The sequence below is a fragment of the Sitophilus oryzae genome, unplaced genomic scaffold (genome assembly GCF_002938485.1).
Source record: "Sitophilus oryzae breed Bouriz unplaced genomic scaffold, Soryzae_2.0 scaffold_1393_pilon_pilon, whole genome shotgun sequence".
NCBI lineage: Eukaryota > Metazoa > Arthropoda > Insecta > Coleoptera > Curculionidae > Sitophilus > Sitophilus oryzae.
Window position 1 is genome coordinate 1,232,503 of NW_022146052.1, and position 21,824 is coordinate 1,254,326.

The 21,824-nt window shown below is 32.3% G+C and overlaps 1 protein-coding gene across 7 annotated transcripts in view; it reads left to right on the forward strand.

The window, feature by feature from the left end:
• LOC115875628 (collagen alpha-1(XVIII) chain-like) overlaps nt 1–21,824 on the forward strand; it is a 955,759-nt gene that overhangs the window by 430,502 nt on the left and 503,433 nt on the right. For all 7 annotated transcript variants that reach the window (XM_030891132.1, XM_030891136.1, XM_030891133.1 and 4 more), the window contains exon 3: nt 15,962–16,216. In XM_030891132.1, coding sequence (XP_030746992.1) covers nt 15,962–16,216 — 255 coding nt within the window. The remainder of the gene's footprint in view (nt 1–15,961; nt 16,217–21,824) is intronic.

Below are 21,824 nucleotides of genomic sequence, written 5' to 3' on the forward strand. Positions count from 1 at the left end.
GAGTTCTGATGTTTCCCCATTTTCCCCATAGAATCTGCATTCGGCGATGTTTCTTAGCTTCTATCTACTGAGGTGTTCATTGATGAGACAGTGTCCTGTGAGTACTATTTCATTACTTTTTTTTGGAAAATGTGTAAAATTTAATTAAAGTGGGGCTAATAAATCAGTGGCTATTTACACATAAGTAAAGTTGCCTACCCAATAAAAAATGCTTAAGGTTTTACGGAACATCTTCACTAGCCATCAGAAGCAAAAAATCAAATACAAATAAAGAAAAACTTTTTAATATGTCCAAATATAACTACTTCAAGAACTTGAAATTGGCAAGGGTCGGAACTGGTTACATTGAAGGGAGAAAACATCCCTAAAAGGGCAGCCATCACGGAATTTCTGCCGAGAGCAAAGGGAAAGCCACCACCTACTTGCTGAGCCTTATCCAGGGTCAGAACTTCAATGTAGAGACATCGAGTTGGCGAGTCATCAACAGGAGGGTGGAGGGACATGGTCAGGTCCTCAATAGGAATTGACCTCAAATCCAAGGAGGCAATAGAGAAAGAGGGACATATCCTCTATTATAGATACGGGACAACACCGGTATCAGGTCTAAGGGGAGACCAAGTTAAAAAGGTGGAGAAAATGGAGACAGATCCTCAAGCCTACACCTCACGGGCACCTCAGCCGGAGGCAAGCTCCTCGACTGTGAAGGGCACCGAGGGCCAACCTCCAACCGTGGAAGGGTATGTATCCTCTGAGGAAGAACATCTTTTGTCAGAGGAGGATGGGAAATACCCTGTTCCCTCTACAACAGGGTTGTAGGTGGGTTATAGACTGTGTGATGAGTTATAACTGAAGGAAGGGGGCAACATTTAAGGTCGTAGTGATTAACCTCCCTCTCACTCATTACACAGTCTACATTCATTCTACTTCAAGAACACTTTAATTTTTTATTACAAATTACTATTAAATCCGTTATCGTTCTGGTAGGGTATTGTTACAGAAAATCAAATCCACAGTTTTTATTTACTTACCATTTGAGGTAAACTTAAAATGTCTGTATGTAAAATACTTTTTATATTAACATTAAAATTTCTGTTATATGGTGTGGTTTCAAAAAAAAATGAAAAAAGAATCAAAAAAACATCTACAGATTCACGAGGTAACAAGGGTAACGAAAAGAGAGATAAAATGGCCCAAAAGGCTCGCCAATGCTATTTATAAGCCCCTCTGTGGTGTTAAAGCATGGCCACAAAACAGTGGGTGGCCAACAAATATGTATAGAATGGAATGGATAATATTACCAGGACAGAGATAGGCGAAAAAGTTCATAGTAGAGTATTCGTCAAAACTTACGGCAGACCTGATAAGCCAAGAGAGAAATACTGTTAAAGCTGTAGTGTGTCTATTAAGAAGGTAGAACATAGGCTGCAGGGTAACATCAGATTAATAGATATCTAAAGCTGATGGGATTTACAGACGAAGCCATATGGATATTTTGTTAATCTGTAGAAGAAACGACAAAACACATGTCAGTGCGACATCCTAATTTAATAGGCTATTTATAAAGAGCTGTATAGAAGGGTCAGTCGCCAAGTTGTTAGACTTTCTAAAACGGACAGTTGTAGAGATTGTAACCTAGAGATCTGAAAAGGATCACAGTAAAACAGGCCGATAGCCATCTCAAAAATCTAATCTCACCCCTATACCTGATACCTGAGAAAAAAATAAAATATAAATATATTTAGGTATTTATATTCGATTGGTCTAGATGCATGATTTTTGATGCTATGGGTTCTTTCGCTTTGACTTAATGGTTAAAATCTATTTTATGGTTTGCGTCTGATGAATGTTCGTGTTAACAGTGTGTAGTTATCGCTTCTTCGAGTTGAGTCGCAAAATATCCAAGATTTTTGCAAGAACCCTCTACAAAGATATGGATAAAAAATACTGCTATAATAATATTAAATATGTAATAACATACAGGGTGAGTCTTAAATAAGTGCAAATATTTTCAGGTCTAGTAGATCTCGATAAAAAAAACATATTTTCTCTTTACCGTTTTTCAAATAAGTCCAAAATAACCGAGATATTTTACTGTGAAAATTTCCAAAAAAAAAATTTTTTTCGCTTAAATTTTCAGAATCACTGGATCTTTTCTGGGTTTTCTTTCTTGGAAATTTAGTATACTACCTATGTCAACTAAAAATTTTAAAAATTCCAAATTTTGATTTTTTTTTCGTGAAAGAACCTCATAGGCGTTTTTTTGGGGTCGAAATGTATTACACCTAATAATATTTGCACTTATTTAAGACTTACTCTGTATTTTTCACACCTTAATATTTCAATATTTATGCTTGGTCTGTGATCTAATTTTTGTGGAAAAATAAAATGAGAAATAAATACAAGACAAATCGGATAATGTAAAGCGCCTTTTAGTTATTACTAAAATTACATTTTCCATAACGCAGTTATGGAAGACTCTAACCGATAATTTAATCAAATCTGAATACTAATCACACTAACAATTACAAATAATGTTCTGCGGTATCTAGTTCGAATTAGATCCGTATTGGTTGAAAACCATCAGATGTCGAGTTCTAGGTACATGTCTATTCCATCACATATGTTATTATACATTTATATACACATCGGGATACAGTACGTGCCAAATCGGGTAAGTTGATTAGAAATGTTTAGAAATGCATTTAATATTATAGAGCAGAGTTTAAATATTTTTGGAAATTTTAAATATACAGATTTATTTGAAGCTGATAGTTGGGTTATCATATTAGGTTACTTATATTGGGTTGAGAAATCTCAAAGATTCATATCTTCAGATGTTTATACTAAGGGCTGGCAAAGGTTAGTCTTGGGTCGAGATTTCCGTATGTAAGAAGAGTTATAATGTACTGAACAAAGCGTTTATAATGTACTGAACAAAGAGAGAACAGTAAACACGTTGCCCATACGTTTGCCCATACGTTGCCAAACGTATGAAATGAATCGAGAAACTGTGCACATTGCTAAGAGACCTGGAAGGGGATATAGCATATTTGTCGCAGTTGACCGGTTGACCCAATCAGTAATCAGTACCTCTGTCAGTACTTAAAGTTCTATGGAAAGGTGTTGAAATGAATCATGCGTTCAGCTTCACGATTTAATTACGTCTCGTGATACTAACGAATCGTTGTAATTTTCCCTATAGCTTCAACATTTTTAAGTGCAAGCTAGATTGAGTTGGTTTTCGACATTGGTCGGGCTATTAGAACTCTAAATTCAAAAATCGATATTTCGAAATCTATTAGAAATAATTGATTGTAGTTTTTTCAAAAACTTTCTTAATATTTCTGCTGCATTTTCTTCGTAGACAGTAAGTGAAAATCTTTATCAATAAAAAGATTACACGACTGCTGAAAATTGCTATGCTCTAAAAGTAATTAGATGGGTTGTTTACAATTTTTGAATGGAAACAACTTTATCGATTTTTTCTTATGTAAACATATTGTAAAAGATAAAACAAGTTTCAATATCTAAAGTGTTTCTTGAGTTATGGCGTGCTATCTGTTAAAAAGTTGAGTTTTTAAATTATCGCGATTACTGACGTTTTCTCGTTATAAAAAAATGACACATTAAAGATATCCTTATAATTCCATTTCAGATGCTCAGAAACATTTCTAATGAGTTTATCTAGTTATCTTTTCGAAAAAAAGTCTTTTAAAAATAAACGGTTTGCGATCATGATTTTACTTTAGTTGATAGGGAAAGGCGTACCGGCAACGCCGCTACAGTACTCCGTCGCATTTTTCTCACTCCGACTTAGTAAGATTCCTATACGATTTACTTCCACACATGTCAATGCCGACCCAAGAGTAACAGTTGCCAGCACGGTAGAACAGATCAAGATTGTATACACCGGGTGCGTCTCAAAAGTGGCTCACCCCTATAACTTTTTTATTTTTTCAGATAAAAAAAACGAGATTTGGTGTTAGTATATGATATAAATTAGGATTGATTGGCGTATTCAATTGTTTTTGGTCACTTCCTGTATCACCGGAAATGACTACAACGTTTGATTTGTGAATGGCACCGTCGGTATTTTTTTACTTTATTCGATAGAAAATGACGTTCTGAATAGAATGACATATCATATGTCAACTTTTGACATTCTCGCTTAATAAAAAATTGTATTTTAAAATTCAATCTAGAGTGCCATGACTATGTTAAAAACACTAATTCTTCATCAAGGAGCCTTGGAAAAATAGATTTGATCGTCTAATGTTTTTATTGTCTCGTCCTGGCCAGTTAGAAAATGCTCAAATCGTATTTTTAATCATATCTCAATTTTTTCAAATGGAACGAGGGTGGCTTATTAGCATATTTGGAAAAAGCATTTTTTTACGAATAATTTGATACCACACACTTGGTATTTCGAGTCAAATTTTTGTTGCGAACCTCAAGTTATAATTTCAAATAAACCATATGTGAGAATGTCAAAAGTTGACATATGATATGTCATTCTATTCAGAGTGACATTTTCTATCGAATAAAGTAAAAAAATACCGGGGGTGTCATTTAAAAATCAAAAGTTGTAGCCATTTCCGGTGAAACCGGAAGTGACCGAAAACAATTGAATAGGTCAATCAATTCTAATTTATGTCATAAACTAATATACCGAATCTCGTTTTTTTAACTAAAAAAAATAAAAAAGTTATAGTGATTAATCCTCCCCCTCTCACTCATTCTACATTGATTTTAGTGGGAAATTGATCATATTAAAATTAGTTGAGCCTGTTCAACTTCTTATCGACAGCTTGGTTAAAAATTAGAATAAGTTTCTTTAAATGTGGTACATAATTACTCAATATTGAAACTAAAAGAATTTCGGACCTCCATTTTATTACTTATTTTAATTTAGACAACATTTCAGTCTCATGTATCACAGAGTCTTATCACAAGTGTGAATTAAACTAAATCTTAAAACTACTGACAGTTGATATAGACAGTTGAATTCCTTACTCAATCACCTCAATTTACAAAGTAGCTCCATCAGATTTATTGTATTGTATCATCTCACGTTGTATTTTTTACCGTTTATTACCGTTTCTGGATATCGGGTATAGACGATGGATCCATTAACATTTATATACAGGGTGTCCCAGAAATAAGTTCAAGTATTTTAACTGGTAGTATATTTCGGAACATTTTTGGAAATTTTTTTTGGTTTAACTTAATAAACATAATTTCTTGATAATATGGCAACATGGATAGTAGATTAAATTTACATCAAAGAAAATCCAGAAAAGATCCAGTGGTTCTCAAGATTTAAGCAAAAAGAGCATTTTTTGTTTAAATTTTCAAAGTAAGATAACTTTGTTATGTTGGACTTATTTGAAAAATGATAAAGAGAAAAAGTGTTTCTTTTGACTACATCTACCAGCCCTTAAAATAATTGCACTTATTTCTGGGTCACCCTGTATATAGAACAGCCACACATACGGGACAGTATTTGAAATCTCAGACGAATTATTCAGAATTAAAAAATAGGTCATAGTAACATTATGCCATTGAGCAATTACTATATGCAGTAACTAACAAGCTGTTAATTCCCAACTAAGTAATATTAAATTTATTTGAGAATAGTTATACTGCGAAGTCACTTAAGAAGATAATTTTTAATTGATAACCAGCTAATGGTGCGCTAGCCTGAGGAAGATGTTCCCTTTGATGGTTTCGTATTTGAAACGGACATCAGACTCAAAACCCGACACTTTTAACTTTTTAGCTATTTTTTAGCATATTATTATTTAAACATAAATAAATTAAAAAATTATTGAGACTGTACAAGCTACCAAATATGTCGCCAGATGGCAATGGAACATTTTTTTAAGCGGTTTTTTTTAAACAGTAATTTTTCGGCACTTCTGGAGTGACACTCTTTATTCCTCCCTTACTCCTTTATTCACTCAAAACTGACCGTCAAGTTTAGCAATGCATATTGCGTGTATCGCGCTTAGCATGTCGTGAGACGTTCCAAACTGCTTAATTTGGCGTGGAGTGATCATCGCAATTAAACAACACTGCAGTCTTAGCAGAAAACACAAACACAACAGTCTTGACAGGTTCCTTGACGGGTTTCTTTAAGGTTCCGTTTTTTAGTCATTAACTAAAAAAAACTCCATTTTACCAAACCGAGTTTTTTAGTTTATAAATGCGGGCTTGAACTACTGAATATTTTTTATAGATAATGAAAGGTTTATTGGCAGTATTATTTCACAGAGTTTCTCATCAACTGATGCAAGAACATACTGTAGCTAAACGTACACGAAACGTACTACAATAGTAAAATCTCTAGGGCATTGAGCGGCATCCGCGTCGGGGAGGTGACGGGCTTTATCGAATCATCCGCCTGCAAACATACCTCTTACGGTTTTGGAACAACGCATTTCGAGCAAAAAATATCACGGACGTTTGCACGGATTAAGCTTATTTGATTTGGGTTTCGGGATTAGCGATGAAATTTCCCGGCACATTCATCAGCGAATATGACAACGTTGGTGGAGAAAAGAAAGAAATGAGAACAGAAAACAAATAGAAGTAAAAAAGAATCTTGTGCATATGTTTTTTTTATTAATTAGATGGTTTCTGAATACTTCGTGAACATAGAATATCTATATTTCATATCAATTAAACATTTAGTTATGTAATCGAGAGCACGATTTTTAAATTCATTGTTGCCATATTCGGCGTCGTGCTGACAAACTGGAATTTAAATTTCGCGCTGCGGATTTAGGTGGTAGCTCTGCTGTAAAAAATGCCAAGTTGCAGCATTTATTTATTTATTTCCTGACGTTGTCACTCGTTTTGACACTTCAGTTTTTGGTTTAAATAAATATCGTTATGATGATACTTTAAGCTTGAAAGTGATTACTAGCAGACCTTGCAGTCAAACTCAACTATAGTTTTTCGATACATAATTACTTACTTTGAAATATTTTTATATTATTTGGAACATTTATTGTCTAAGAAATTGTCTAAAAAATTATTTGGTGGCGTTTAAAAAAATCCATGTCCTATCCGAAGAAGAAAATTATTTTTGTGCCTCGGCTGTTGTCGGGCTTGTGCCTCGGCTATATGCTTCAAACGTACCTACAGCCCCGCCACGAAAAAAGTATCATTTTTACTCATAATAAAAAATATACTATTGTATGCAGTATGTTACCGAATGGTCTTTACAAGAGGAAAACTCTTTTATTATTGACATTTTCAGAAAAATGCACTCTTAAAAAAACTTTTGCTTGTTCTAAAACTGTTAATCCCATATATACTTTTCCAAATTTCCATACTGTTTTAAAGAAAATTAAGAAAAACATGAAAATATAGTTGAAGTCCTAAATCAAAACGCGTTATATAAAAATGTTTCTATTGTAACATAATTTCGTTTTCATTCTTTGATAGATTGTTATTGATAGAATTTTAATTAACGTCATGTTTTTTTGTTGTTTTAGAACGTTAAAGAAGCACAAAATTTATTTAGTTCAATGCTGCGAAAAGGGTGAAGAAAGTTATCAGAAAATATGATACTTTAACAACAGCAAAGAATATGACATTAATCAAAATTAATAATAACCATCTATCAAAGAACATATATACAATAAGAATAACACATAGAAAGAGAACGAAAGAAAATGTAAATAGAAAGAAAGAATAGAAACGCCTTTTGATTTTTAGGACTTCAACTAAAATTCAATCATATTTTCATGTTTTTCTTAATTTTTTCTAAAACGGTAAAGAAATTTTAAAAGTATAAACGGGATTAGCCATTTTAGAACAAGCAAAAATTTTATGAAGAATGCATTTTTCTGAAAATGTCAATAATATAAACGTGTTTCCTCTTATAAAGACAATTCGGGGACATACTGTAGAGATCAATTTTATCAAGTTAAAATTTATGTTGATTGATTCCAATATGTCGTAGTTCTATGTTCACGGTTTATGTAACATCCTGTATATGCAAAATAAAATAAAATTACGCCATTGACAATAATATGGCCGAGGGCCGCGGTTTGAATTCCGCATAAACAAAGTAGACCCCTCCAGGTTAGCCCTTAATAGTAAAAAGGATATGATAACTTAAAATAATTTACTTCAATTTTCCATTACAATAAATAAATTAATATCTACTACATAATATGATTGTTTATAGAAAAATGATAAAAATTACACTCAGACACAACAAAAAATCGATTATTTCAAATATAAACATACATTTTCTTAATTTTTAAAAGTAAAATCAACTTAAAAAGTAAGGTAATGCTACTTGGTAAAAAATAAATATCTAAATCCAAATCCGATAGTTTACGAAGAAATTATCAGAATTTTTAAAATTTAAGTTTCATACATTATTATAGTTTATTAGTAAATTAAAATTCGTCCATTTTCGCATTACTATTCTTTATTATTTCCATTTATTCCCTAATCTAATAAAAATAAACATCACCAATATTCAATAGGCATATAACTACATAAACACGAATATTTATTTTTGTCTTTTTTATGCAGATTTATTTCAACAGAATTATAAACTTTTTCGAACAAGCATTATTGTAGCATTTATGCCAGAAAAAAATAAAGCCAATAAACAATGTTTCATTGAAAAATGAACATATAACACAACCGAAAAAACTAACAAATATGCAAATTAAACTTTTGGTATTTTATATTTTTTTCATAATTTTAGTTCTATGTAAATTCAAAAAAAATAAAATCAAAATTTATGGATTCTTATTATACAATATTGTTATCTGACAACAAAAGTTTTATAATGGATCAATATGGTGTATGTAATTCTGGTTAAATTGTGTATGATATTTGTTTACATTATGATACATATCTAGAAGAGCTGGTATTCTATTCTGTACAATTCTTTTTCTAGTGTTGCAGATATCTGTAAGATTGATATAATTATAATTTTATAGCCATATCGATATGTAATTAACTTCCTTAATGATACAACGATAAAATATTTATTATTGTCTTAAATATTTCCAGTTTTATACACAATTTACTAGTATATGATAGACAATTAACAATTAACTTCAGATAAACTTACTTTTCACTATTCTAACAAGATTACCTAAATTGTTTGAAATAGTGCGAAATTAAGAGAGTACGTTCCATTAGAGTATAAGTGTATTAGCTTAAAACATTTATGTGTTATTTATACTTAAGTAATATAAAAATATCTATACCAATGTGGCGGATACATCTCTTCAAAAAAGTCCAATGGGTATTTCGCCACTTTACTGTCACAAAATCTACAAAATAAAATATTTAGTTTTGTAAACACTGCTGCGTTAATGCAACGGAGGCCTTGTCAGCTGTGATTCATTAATCAACAAATTTGCCTAACGGACAAACAAATGCTTAACCTTTCGGAAAGTATGTCTCTCCCTGTCGGCGTTGTCGAAAGCAAATAAAAAATTGGTCAAGAGCGAGTCGGACTCGCGCAAGAAGGGTTCCGTACCATTCATTATAACTACCATATATTATAACTACCTAATGTACCATTCAAATAATACAACATTAGACATTATATTATTATAAACTTTTTTTCCGATTTAGCGGAAATTTTGAATGCGCGTATAAGTAATTTAAAAAAAATGAAGAAATACATTACTAAAAATTGTATTAGTCAATAATAAATATGTAAAAAGTAAAAATAAATATGTAAAAATTAAAAAAAAACGATTAAAAAAAATTTGGTTTGGTTAGTTAAAAGTGCCGTGACTACGATTCGAACCTGCCTCACTACGCATCAACGCCTTCAAGTCCTAACGCCTATAACCACGCGGCCACTTGAGGACTTGAAATATTCTGTGTAAAATTCGTACATAAACGATAATGTTTAGTGAAAGTACTTTTTATTTATAAACATTTATTTAATTCTATTTTTAGTATTCGTTCTTATCGCAGCAACATAGATACATTATCTGTAAAATTTTCAACTGTCTAGCTATAATGGTTCATAAGATAGACCTTTGTGACAGACGGATGGACGGACGGACGGACGGACGGACGGACGGACGGACAGCGAAGTCTTAGTAATAGAGTTCCCATTTTTACCCTTTGGGTACGGAACCCTAAAAAACACAAAGAACAAAGAATAAAATTATTTGAAATATCTAAATACAACTATTCAAGAGCAATTTAGTTTTTTTTTTCAACAGATACGTCTATAAAAATCGTTGACAGTACAAGAACTATAATTTTATCAATTTTACACCATTAAATTATTTTGCAATTATAACAACCTATATTTTTTGTAATATAATGGCATGTAGGTGTTTAAGTGTAAACTTCATACTTTAGCTATAAAAGACCCATTAGATAATAAAACGGAATTCTACATTCGAAGTTTTAATATAACTTTATAATAAGTGCATAATATATAACCCCAGTTATGAACACAATAACTACTAAAAGCTTCTATTTTGTTCATTGTACATCTTCTAGTAACATCAATACAATGCATGTAAAAATCGTTACAATGATGTATGCTCGTACATTAACTGTTTAGTTCATCCTTTTATACTAAAAAGTACTGTAACATATGCATATAGAAATATGTTTGACCTGCATACTATTAGACAGATCGTAATAGTTTTTATTTATTTTGAATCATCAATAAAGTTATGGTCTAAAAATACTAGTAAATCAGGATAATATGTACGATATATATTGCTATATTAACAAAAAAATTTGGTATCTACTTGATATCAGAATTCGTTAGATATTTAATTAGTCAGCGTTTTACAAATTTTACAAATATTTGTAATAAAAAAATGGTAGTATAAATTTAATATAAAAGATTTGCTGGTTATTGGCACTAATTATCGTCAATTGGCTTCATGTACTGAAAGTTCCGACAAGCGTAGCCAAGGCAGACCTCCCACCCGATGGACCGACGACCTGAAACGAATAACAACTAACTGGATTGCAACAGCTAAAAACCGCGAGAACTGGAGACGTTTGGAGGAGGCCTATGTTCAACTATGGACGTGAAAGGGGGCTGCGTGATGATGATGATGACTAAAAGTTCTGTCATAATAATTCACCTCCCTCAAGGATTCTCATCATGTTCGTTTCAGTGAAATCCAGTCCACTGTCCTTAAAATTATCTCTCTCATCCTTCCACCTGGGACAATAGAATACATGCTCAACATCGTCTATTTTACCACAAAATATACATGATTCAGAGCTTTTAGATAGACTCAGAGCATCTTATAGAGGTATTTTCGGAAGTATCCGTGTCCAGACAGCATTTGTGTCAGGTGGTATCCCACTTCACCGTATGGTCTGTCAATCTATTTTTCAATGTTGGGCATAAGTCTCCAGGTCAATCTTCCATATTTTCCTTTATCCCACGGATCCTGCCACTTCTCCATCACAGTTTACCTGATTATTTGTTTGAGCTCACCCTTGTAATTATCCGCTCGTTAATGAGCTAATAAGTGGATAGGAGGGATGCCCGCAATGACACTATCTGCCTCAGTAGCTATAGTTTCTATAAGCGCTACAAAATCTAATACATAATTTGCACTGCAGAGGTGTTATCTTTCCCTTTGCTTTTATTTTTCCATTGATTTCCACCATACTGGAGCTGCATATAACAATTATTGTGAATATATTACGCTTCCAAGAATTCTTCGCTTTAATGGCCTAGGCCCCCTATATTCGCCATTAGTTTTGATAATGCTGCTAGAGTTTTTCCGCTTTTGTGATTGTTTGGGTAACAGAATGTTATTTTACTATCTAACCAGGCTCCGAGGTATTTTACAGCATTCTTAGGCACGGGAATTATTATTTATTACCTTAGATACTCCGATAGATACCCTGGTACTCAAGTCACTAGATAAGATTTTTTTCGAGATGTCTAGTGGCCTATTTCTCTGCAACCATTAAATATCAATTATGGTCTACCAATTAGATATTTGATGGCCATCAACGGTAGTTTGGACATAAATAGAATCGCTATCGAAGAGTTTTCAATATATTAATGGCATTGGTGAGCATTGTTGGGTAATGCCATCTACTTTTTCGTTATCCTTTGTTCCCGCGTGCGCAGTACCCAGGCTAAAGTAAATTGCTATGTTCTTCCAATGTATTTAGAGGACGCACACAATCCCATTCTAGTCTGGAATTAACGTCTGTGGAATCGGGTGGCTTTAGAGGTGCATTCAGGAAACGGATGACTTCAGTAATGCTCTTCCAGAAATATCTTCAATATCTACGAAGTTGCAGCATCCGAGGAACCGATTTGGGTCCCATAAAAAGCCAAATAGCGGCATAGGAAATGTAAGACTGTTTCCTTTTCTCTTTCTTTTGGTTCCCTGCGGCTTTGGAAAACTTCGTTGAAAGAAATGTCCATTCTGGTAGTATGTTCACCAATTGGTCATCAGTCATCGTTAACCTGGCGATATTCTCACATGATTTAATCCTCTCCGAGATCTCCTGATTTCCTAAGGTCGTTTTTTGAAACTATTTTGCAGGTGCTTAAAGTTTTCAATCTACCTCTTACTATTACTTTTCATACATTTTTTAATCCAATCCCGGTTTGTTTCCAGCCAAGTTTACTATTAATTTGAACATTCTTTTAACAGAACCATTCGATTCTGGATTTCTATTACGTTCCAATCCATTCCCTATGCAAACTATTTTTAAATTATATATTTTTACGACTTCCGAATCGATAACTTTCGAACTTTTCCGGAAGTGTTATGCGACTAACATCGAGCTAATGCACCGGGAATATTGAAATACTCTCGAAAATTCTATTCGCGCGTCGTATTTCTTTTATTCAATAGCTTTCCGTATTTTGCCTGGCTGGCGTGCAATTTCTTCGACAGAACAACCGGGTTTTTCGGTCTACACAGTAGTTTCCGCCTTTGCGTTTTGTCTCAGCTGGTTTTCCAATAGATAAAGCATATTTCAGTTGGAATAAAGTTTACAAGTGGTGTACACTTGTTAGCCTTTCAATACGAACATAGTTGTTTTGTTATTAATAAGGAAAAAAATCAAAAAAGAATAAAATTATATACTTTCATTCACACTTTAGTTGGAACAAGAATTAAAACTTGATTGACTTGACTGTTAAATTTGATTATATTTTTAATTAAATTTGTATAAGTGTGAAATATAAATAAAGCCTAAGTTTTTTATTGGAGTTACTAAAACTCTAAAAGCCAAAATGTTTATAAAACTTTCGGCGCCAAGCAACGCTAAAGCTTCTCGTTTTAAACAGGAACACCCTACGGCAACTTGCAGTTCTCTTAACTAGATACATACCATACGAAAATTTTGGTAAACAGAATTAAAGATTAAATAATTATTAAAGATTTGAGACTTTTTCTATGTTTTCAGTTAAGTGTTTCTTATTTAACTGAAATATACGCTCAGATGCAAAAAAAACGCAACGGAGAAATTTTTGGTCAAATTTAAAGTGTTATATTTTTGTTAATTTTAGCTCTATTTTCGTGATTTTTTAGCAAGCTGTATATAATTATATCAACTTTAATTCGTAAACTCAGTTTTTTTATAAAATTTAGTATTTTGTATATTATACAGGGTTAAACGAGGGGTTGATTTTTTAACTTAACTTTAAAACAGCATGTGCAATAATTTCGTGCGTAAATTTTCCTAAAATATAATTTTGCGGTCAGAACCATGTCTTGTCAGCATTTTCTTTTTTGAATCATGTCAATACATGCCTTGGTTAATTTTTAAGAGTGAAATGAACTTGCTACTAACAATTTGCAATTTTTTCAATTATCATTTCTTTTTCAATATGAAAAGGCGGCTTTGGTGATTATTGTGAACTATAGACTACTATGAACTGCCCATCATGATCGACGTTTGGAAAATGCTTGGCAAGTGGTTTAGAGGTCGCGAAGCGGTATCAGTTTCACTAAATCAACTTCGCTTGGTTCTTAAAGAAGAATGGGAATCATAACGCAATATGATATATGCAGCCTCAATGACAGTTTGCATGGACGTATACAGGCAGTTCTAGCAGCCAAGGGAGGCAATACAAAGTATTAGGGTATTTTTTACAATTTTTTTTCTCTTTGTATACTTGAGTATTGCAGATGTTTTCTTTAATATCGTTATCGCTATGTTGCGTTTTTTTTGCATCTGAGTTATTATTGTTACAGTTGGGGGTTGGAACATTTGCTGGTACAATACATCAAAACGTATCGTGGTGAATTAGTGTTTTATTTTGCAATTTCTTCAAACACAAATTCATGAATTTTAGTATATTCCTAAATATCATATTTTCAACTCGGTCAACTCGGAATTTAGATTCTTCACAATACAAATATATTTTACAATATTAAGTAAAGTATATCCAAAGAAAATTAGACTTGTTTGAGACTCTTTATTTCTTTGTCCGACAGATACCGACAAAAGCGCCGACAAACGCAGTGCCGCAATTAAAAGACTTAAACTACTCCAATTTACTTTGAAATGCTATATAACACCACTGGATATCGGTATTTTTTTGATATTTTGTTTTTTTTTATATGTTTCAGTCAGATGGCTGGCTGACCGTAATCAAATATGAACTAATTTAAATGTTATATCTTAAAACTACAAATTGTATCGATACCTAATAATAATGTATTTTATAAGTTGGGCTGACTACTCTATTTACAAATAAAAATATTTCTTTAAATTCCCAACATTCAGTTTTAACACACTCTGTATACATAATTAATGATTTTTAAACTAATAATCGCAAACCTGGGAGAGGTAAAAGATGGGTGCTAGGTAATAGCTTTTAAACTGCTGGTTAGGATGCATTGATGTTACTTTCGTTTGTAAATTTTGTTATTGTGGTAAAGGGAGTATTATTAAAAGTAAAATACATGTTTTCTAATTATTTAACATCTGTAAACTAAAGCATATATTTTCTTTTCTTGTTGTGATATTCTTTGATCTGACAAGATTTTACTAGTGCATTCAATGGATTCTTAAATCAAATTCAACATGAAGTTCAAATGATTTAAGTCTTAAGTCTTTGACTTAAGTCATTTTATTTCAAGTCATGTCAATTTCGTAAAGACGATCAATATAACGTTATTTAAGTTGTTTTTATGACTTAAGTCTCTATTTTTGACTTAAATCATAATGATCTGCAAGTTAAGTCAGTAAAATGACTTAAATGAATATAATTACCCTCAAGTCAAGACAACCTATCAGCTCGACATATTAATGATGTTGCCAGTATTGCTCATCAAGCAATAATACAGGTATATTAATAAGTTAAATCCGTAAACAATAATAACATATACAATTTTATGTATTAACTATTATTAATTATAATAAAATTAAATAATATAAATTTTGTAATTATATTCCTGCAGATTAAGCGAGACGTTTTGTTTTTAAATATCTGTTATAGACAATCAATGCTGCCACAAACAATCATAACATATACAATTTTATGTATTAATTAATTATAATAAAATTAAATAATAAAAATATTGTAATTATATTCCTGTAGATTAAGTGAAAACTTTTGTTTGTAAGTACCTGGTATATATATTATAATAGCCTGTCGAAATGTTTATCTTGTGGAATATATTTCACCATAACGAGATGTAATTAAAGGAAACATTGTAACAGCAGATATTTTAGAAACGGCTAGGTTTACTTATTTCACTGAGATTTATGAAAAGAAGATCTTTGACTCGAGCTTAGAAACCGACACGACGTATTACACGTTACACGAAGTAGTTACTAGAGACAAGAGGAAACACGGGGGGAATAACCCTCTTTACTATTCAACCTTGACCTTCTTCGGGTTATTTTGCGAATAGAGTAATGACCGTTTTAAGAAGATATTTGATTGTATAAATTATCATTTTCTACCACATTCTAATAAAAGCATTACTTTTACTTCCAGTTTTCGACTATAACCTCCTGGATGCTGTTAAGATTCCGCTCCAGGATCCCAAAACTCAGTACGTGGCCGACAGCGAGGACGGTTTCCCCGCCTTCGGCTTCAAGGCCGGTTCAGATGTGAAAATGGCCCGCAGACAGATCCTGCCCGACGTTTTAAGTCCGGAGTTTGCCGTGCTGATCAGCGCCAAACCCAGGACGAAGCGGGGAGGCTTTGTTTTTGCGGTGGTCAATCCGCTGGACACTGTCGTCGAACTAGGTAAGATAGAGAACGTTTACACTGAATGCGAATTCGTACAATGTTACCGTGCAATTTTTAATAATTAAATAATATATCTGGAACAAAATGTGTAAATGTCTTAAACTAAAGGGTTTTCTCAAGTTCACATTTAGACTACAACATATTGTAAAATAATAAAAATCGATTTCCCAATTTAAAAAAAAAAAACAAAGTGAAGTAAAAAAAATGAAACAGAGGCGGGTTGGACGAAAAATAGGACCGTTTCACAGTGGGTAAAATGTATAATCTAGCAGTTAAAAATTAATAATCAATAAAACTAAAAGGAAGTATGTATTTGATTAAATATTAGGTTATGTACAGGGTGGGTCAAATTGGATGCTTTTAAATGGAAACACCCTTTTCTATAGGAGATAGACGAAAACTAATATCGGTGTCTGGAGCTCAATTTTCATCAAAAACATGATAGTGAAAACCGCACATCAATATCTGTTACCGTTTCGGAGTTACGGGGTGTTTTTCAAAAATGTGCATTTTTAACAAATGGCTGTAACTTTTTTGCTATGGAAAATTTTGTATTTCTATGAAAACATTTTCAAAGCACCTTTTTACGTGGAATTTAATGGTTTAAGTATAATTTTTTTTTAAATTAATAATTTAAGAGTTATCAACAGAAAAAATGATTTTTTATTTGGGACACCCTCTATATTTTTAATTAACTGAAAATAATTAAAATTACCTTTCCAAAAATATAGCACACTTAATATTTTGTTATAATCCCCTTGAAAATACAGAATTTTTAAAAGTTCGCCACTTTTAACTAGTAGGCTTTGGACCCCTTATTGATGATATGCCCTTAATGGAACTCGAAAATATATTTTTCCAGCAAGACGACGCACCGCCTCTGAACGCTGAAGTTATCAGCCAATTTCAAGAATAATTGAATAGCTCACCAAGATCCCAGCCGTTGGCCGTCGAGGCCGCCTGAGTTAGTGCCCTTGGATCTAATCCTATGGATATATTTGCGGGAGAATAAAGGTTCCTTATTCTTCCATATAATCTAGACAAGAATTAGAAATACTTAGCAGTTATGAGAGGGTATATTTCACCCCTGCTGAGTTAATGAATTCCGCGAGAAATGTTCAAAAACTGCCCCATAACAGAAGACGGTCGATATGTCGAACACCTGTAGCAAAATCTTATGTCTTGGTTTGCTATTTATTTTTATTGTTATGAGATATAGTTTAAATGTGTTGATGTTGGTGAAATATATTTTAAATTGTTATAAAATTCTGCATCTCTCATAGCAAATATTATTTTCGTTTTAATTGATGCTCACAGTTTTAAGTGATGCTCACGCCGTTCAAAGCCTACTTATTTAAAGCGAGCGAATTTTTATATACTCTATATCTCGAATAGGAATCGAGCAAAATATCAAGTGTGTTATATTTTTGAAAAGGTAATTTTAAATTCTTTTCAATAAATTAAAAATATATGGGGTGTCCCATATAAAAAATCAAATTTCCTGTTGATAATTCTTAAATTATTAATTTTACAAAAATTATACTTAAACCATTAAATTCTACGTAAAAAGGTGCTTTGGAAATGTTTTCATAAAAATACAACATTTTCCATAGCAAAAAAGTTACAACGATTTGATAAAAATGCATATTTTTGAAAAACACCCCGTAACTCCGAAACGGTAACAGATATCGATATGCGGTTTTCACCATCATGTTTTTGACAAAAATTGAGCACCAGACACCGATATTAGTTTTTGTCTATCTCCTATAGAAAAGGGTGTTTCCATATAAAAGCGTCGAATTTGACCCACCCTGTACAAGAGTGACTTAAAAAATAATGCCAACATGGAGGGACTCGTATGAAATTAATATGTGTATATTTTTGTGCTGAATCTGTTAGACATGATAAATACAAATGTCTAATTTATTTAACGAACATTTTTACAACTGGAATTTAATGTATATCTTATATTCAATTTCAATCTATTATTTTAGAAATACAATATTTTCAAAGTGAACTTAATAAATACTCTAAGTACTATTTATTACTGAGGTTATATTACTTAATGAAGGCATATCAAACTTTAGTTTCAAATTAGAGTTCGTCTATGTTTATTGTGTCGTTTTTTTGTTTATATATTTTTTTGTTTTGTTGGTCTACCAACATTATTTGCTGGAACCATATTTGCACAACATTGACTAGGAAGACTATCTATTTCTTTATCAAGCTACTGATGACAGCGCGCAGCAAACACTTTTAAAGTGCGATGCCAGTTATGCCACTTTTTATTCAATTTACCTGTAAAATTCCTTTTTTTTTGATAATTTCAGTATACATGTGTTCATCAGGATCTCCTATATTTATTTTTTTAACAACATACTGAATGACAACCAAGTTTTTCACTTTGACGTCTTTTTCGTGGCACCAGACCTGAAAAAGTGCTTTCTTTTGTAAAGACATGGCACCTGAAAGGTTCCGGTATATTAGTTACTGGTAGTTCTTGGCAGTTAAATTTTAATGGAAAATATTGCAGAGGGACTGTATAATAAGAAAAAAATTAAGTCAACGCGGATCCGCTCGAATCTCAGGTTTTAGCTACTACAGTGTAAAGAAAATTAAAAATCGCACACCAGAATGTCAATATAATACGAGTTATATTTGACTGGAAAAAATGTCAAAACTATAGACAAGTTTAAGCTAAAATACACTCACCGGCAAAAAAGTCCGGCCACTAAAAACTAGTCCCAATTTCAAAGTTGGATTTCTCGCCAACCACTCATTAGATTTTGATGATTTTTTTTTAATTGTAAATTAATTTTTTCTTAACGCATGCTACGTCACAAATGTTTATTCCGAATGTATTTTGAGCATATATAGGGCACAACACGAAGTTTTTTGCCCGAATTTTGTAACACCCTGTAGGGTGCAGCAGCTGTAGTAGCTATTGCTAAATCAAATCACATTGTAGCCTCATCTTTTCTGAGCATTTTTTCTTTAATCACGAGGTTATCTCTGTTTGTATTGGAGATACTTTAAATCAAACGTCTCGAAAAAAGCTCTAGTCCATTGCTCAATATCCCAATTCACAAGTAACGCGCAAACTGAAGACGTGCTTGACGATGTCTTGGAAGTAGCTGGGGTCCTGTGGCAGGCCTCCTTGGAGACAAGCTGTTTTCTTTTAGTCTTCGACGGATTGTTCTCTCACTAACTTAAGTTCTACGCACGGCTTGTAGCAGATGTTGATTCTGAAACGCTGTAATCCTACGATTTCGTAAAGTATTCAGGACAATAAAGCGGTCGTCAATTGCATTTGTCTTCCGTTTTCCTCCGGAACCCACTCGTCTGGTGAAATTTGCCGTTTCCATTAACCGATTCCAGGCATCCTGGACTGTTGTTCGAGGTGTACCCAGGGTATCGGACTCATAACGTTGACTTCGGCCATCCTCAATTAAAGCCACAATACGAGCAATATCCGTCAGAGATAATGTCATTTTTTAATTTGACAACCGTAGTTGTCATATTGCAAATACTCATAAATCCGTTTTCGCCTATGTCGCGTCGCGTCTGTCGCCTTGATTAATACATAAAACTTTCTGCCTGCGAAGCATTTTCCGAGACGTTCGTTTTAAAGCAGCTTATCTTCAATACAAACAGAGATAATGTCGCGATTAAAAAAATAAAATGCTCACAAAAGATGAGGCTATAATGTGATTTGATTTAGCAATAGCTACTACAGCTACTGCATCCTACAGGGTGTTACAAAGTTCGGGCAAAAAACTTCGTCTTATTGTTGTGCCCTGTATATGCTCAAAATAAATTCGAAATAAAAATTTCTGACGTAGCATCCGTTAAGAAGGAATTAATTTACAATTTTAAAAAAATTATCAAAATCTAATGAGTGGTTCGCGAGAAATCCAACTTTGAAATAGGGACTAGTTTTTAGTGGCCGGTTTTTTTTGCCGGTGAGTTTATAAGATATAATATATCTTATATCTTGTACTAAGATGTCCACTTACTTGAAATATATAGATGAGAACACATATTTGATATCAGTATAATGTCTACTTATAGGCGGCGCCACATACATGTTTTTGAACTGTTTTGAAGATAAATATATAAAATAAATATAATAACTTCACCCGTACTTGTATTAAACTATTGAATAAAAAATATACATTTTCGCGCGGTTTTACGCAAAAATGGTCTCTTGGTAAAAATCGCTACGATCCACCGTTCTTTTCTGCCTTTGGAATAAAAATTATCAATACATATTTTCACTGACCAAATATAATAAACATTTTGACTAGATAGTTATTTGACTAAAATGATAAATTTAGGATTTTTTTTAAATTAATCATAAATTTTTATAGGAAAAATTATAATAAAATAATTTCTGTTGAACCTTTGACACAATAAAAATTCAGATTTGTTATGTCAGTCTATAACTGTCTAGTAAACATATTTGAAATTTACCAATAATGGCGGGTATTAATTATTTCGATTCCAAATATCTTTAGAAATATTACTCGTAGCGCTTTTTACCAAGAGAACATTTCTACGTAAAAACGGCGAAAATATATTATATTTTATTTGCTCAGTAGTTTAATACAAGTACGGACGAAAAGTTATTACACTTCAAAATAGTTCAAAAACATATAGGTGGCGCCCCCTATCAATAAAAGTCATATTGACATAGAAATAAAATTTCTTATTTTAAAGCAACCAAACACCAATTTTCATCCAGATATCGACGTTAGTTCAAAAATTATTTGTAAAACAATGAAATAAAAATTTTACACCCTGTATCTCCGAAAATAAGCACTTTTAGGACATAAATTTATACGAACCTTTTTACTTATTTTCGTCTGAAGAATATGCCGCCGAAGATTCCCATATATAATTCGGACCACTCCGTATTAACAAAAACTCTTAGTGCTAAAATACTGTTTTAAAATATCTGTTACAAGAATTATAATATTACGCAAATACGGGCTATTTACCAAATATAATATTAATTTTCATTTCAAACCTAAAGTGGCTTACTGCATTTAGCCCTAGAGGCGAAATAACATTTACAAAACGCACGAATGAAAAATGACTGAGGCAAACACCATTAGTCATACAACTGCTGTTTGTTTTAAAGTTGAACGCGGTTCGTAAAACGCAAAAATAAATAATACATGTAACAATTAGTAACGTGATAATTACAAACTAACAACGTAGGAGAACTGGAAGAAATATGAACGTGTTTATTTTTGTAACATTAACTGTCTAATGAAACTGTAATTAGCACAATATATATTATACTGTTACAGTCACTAGTTTTTTCTTGTGTGGATACCAATTTTCCTGAATCAGAACTATAAACTATAAGTAAATAAATTGACATATTTTTTGTGTTAACACATTTTTTTTGACAGGGTGTCAAAATAATAGTGTATCTAACTTTTGTGTGTGATTCTACAGATAAAAATAAAACTAAAAGTTCCTACACACAACCAAACTTATATGGAATCATCTATTATCTTTCATAATTTTTGAGACGTATGAAAAAATGTTGTGTTTATGAATAAGCCTCAGTCCTTACCAATGACTTTTAATGAAA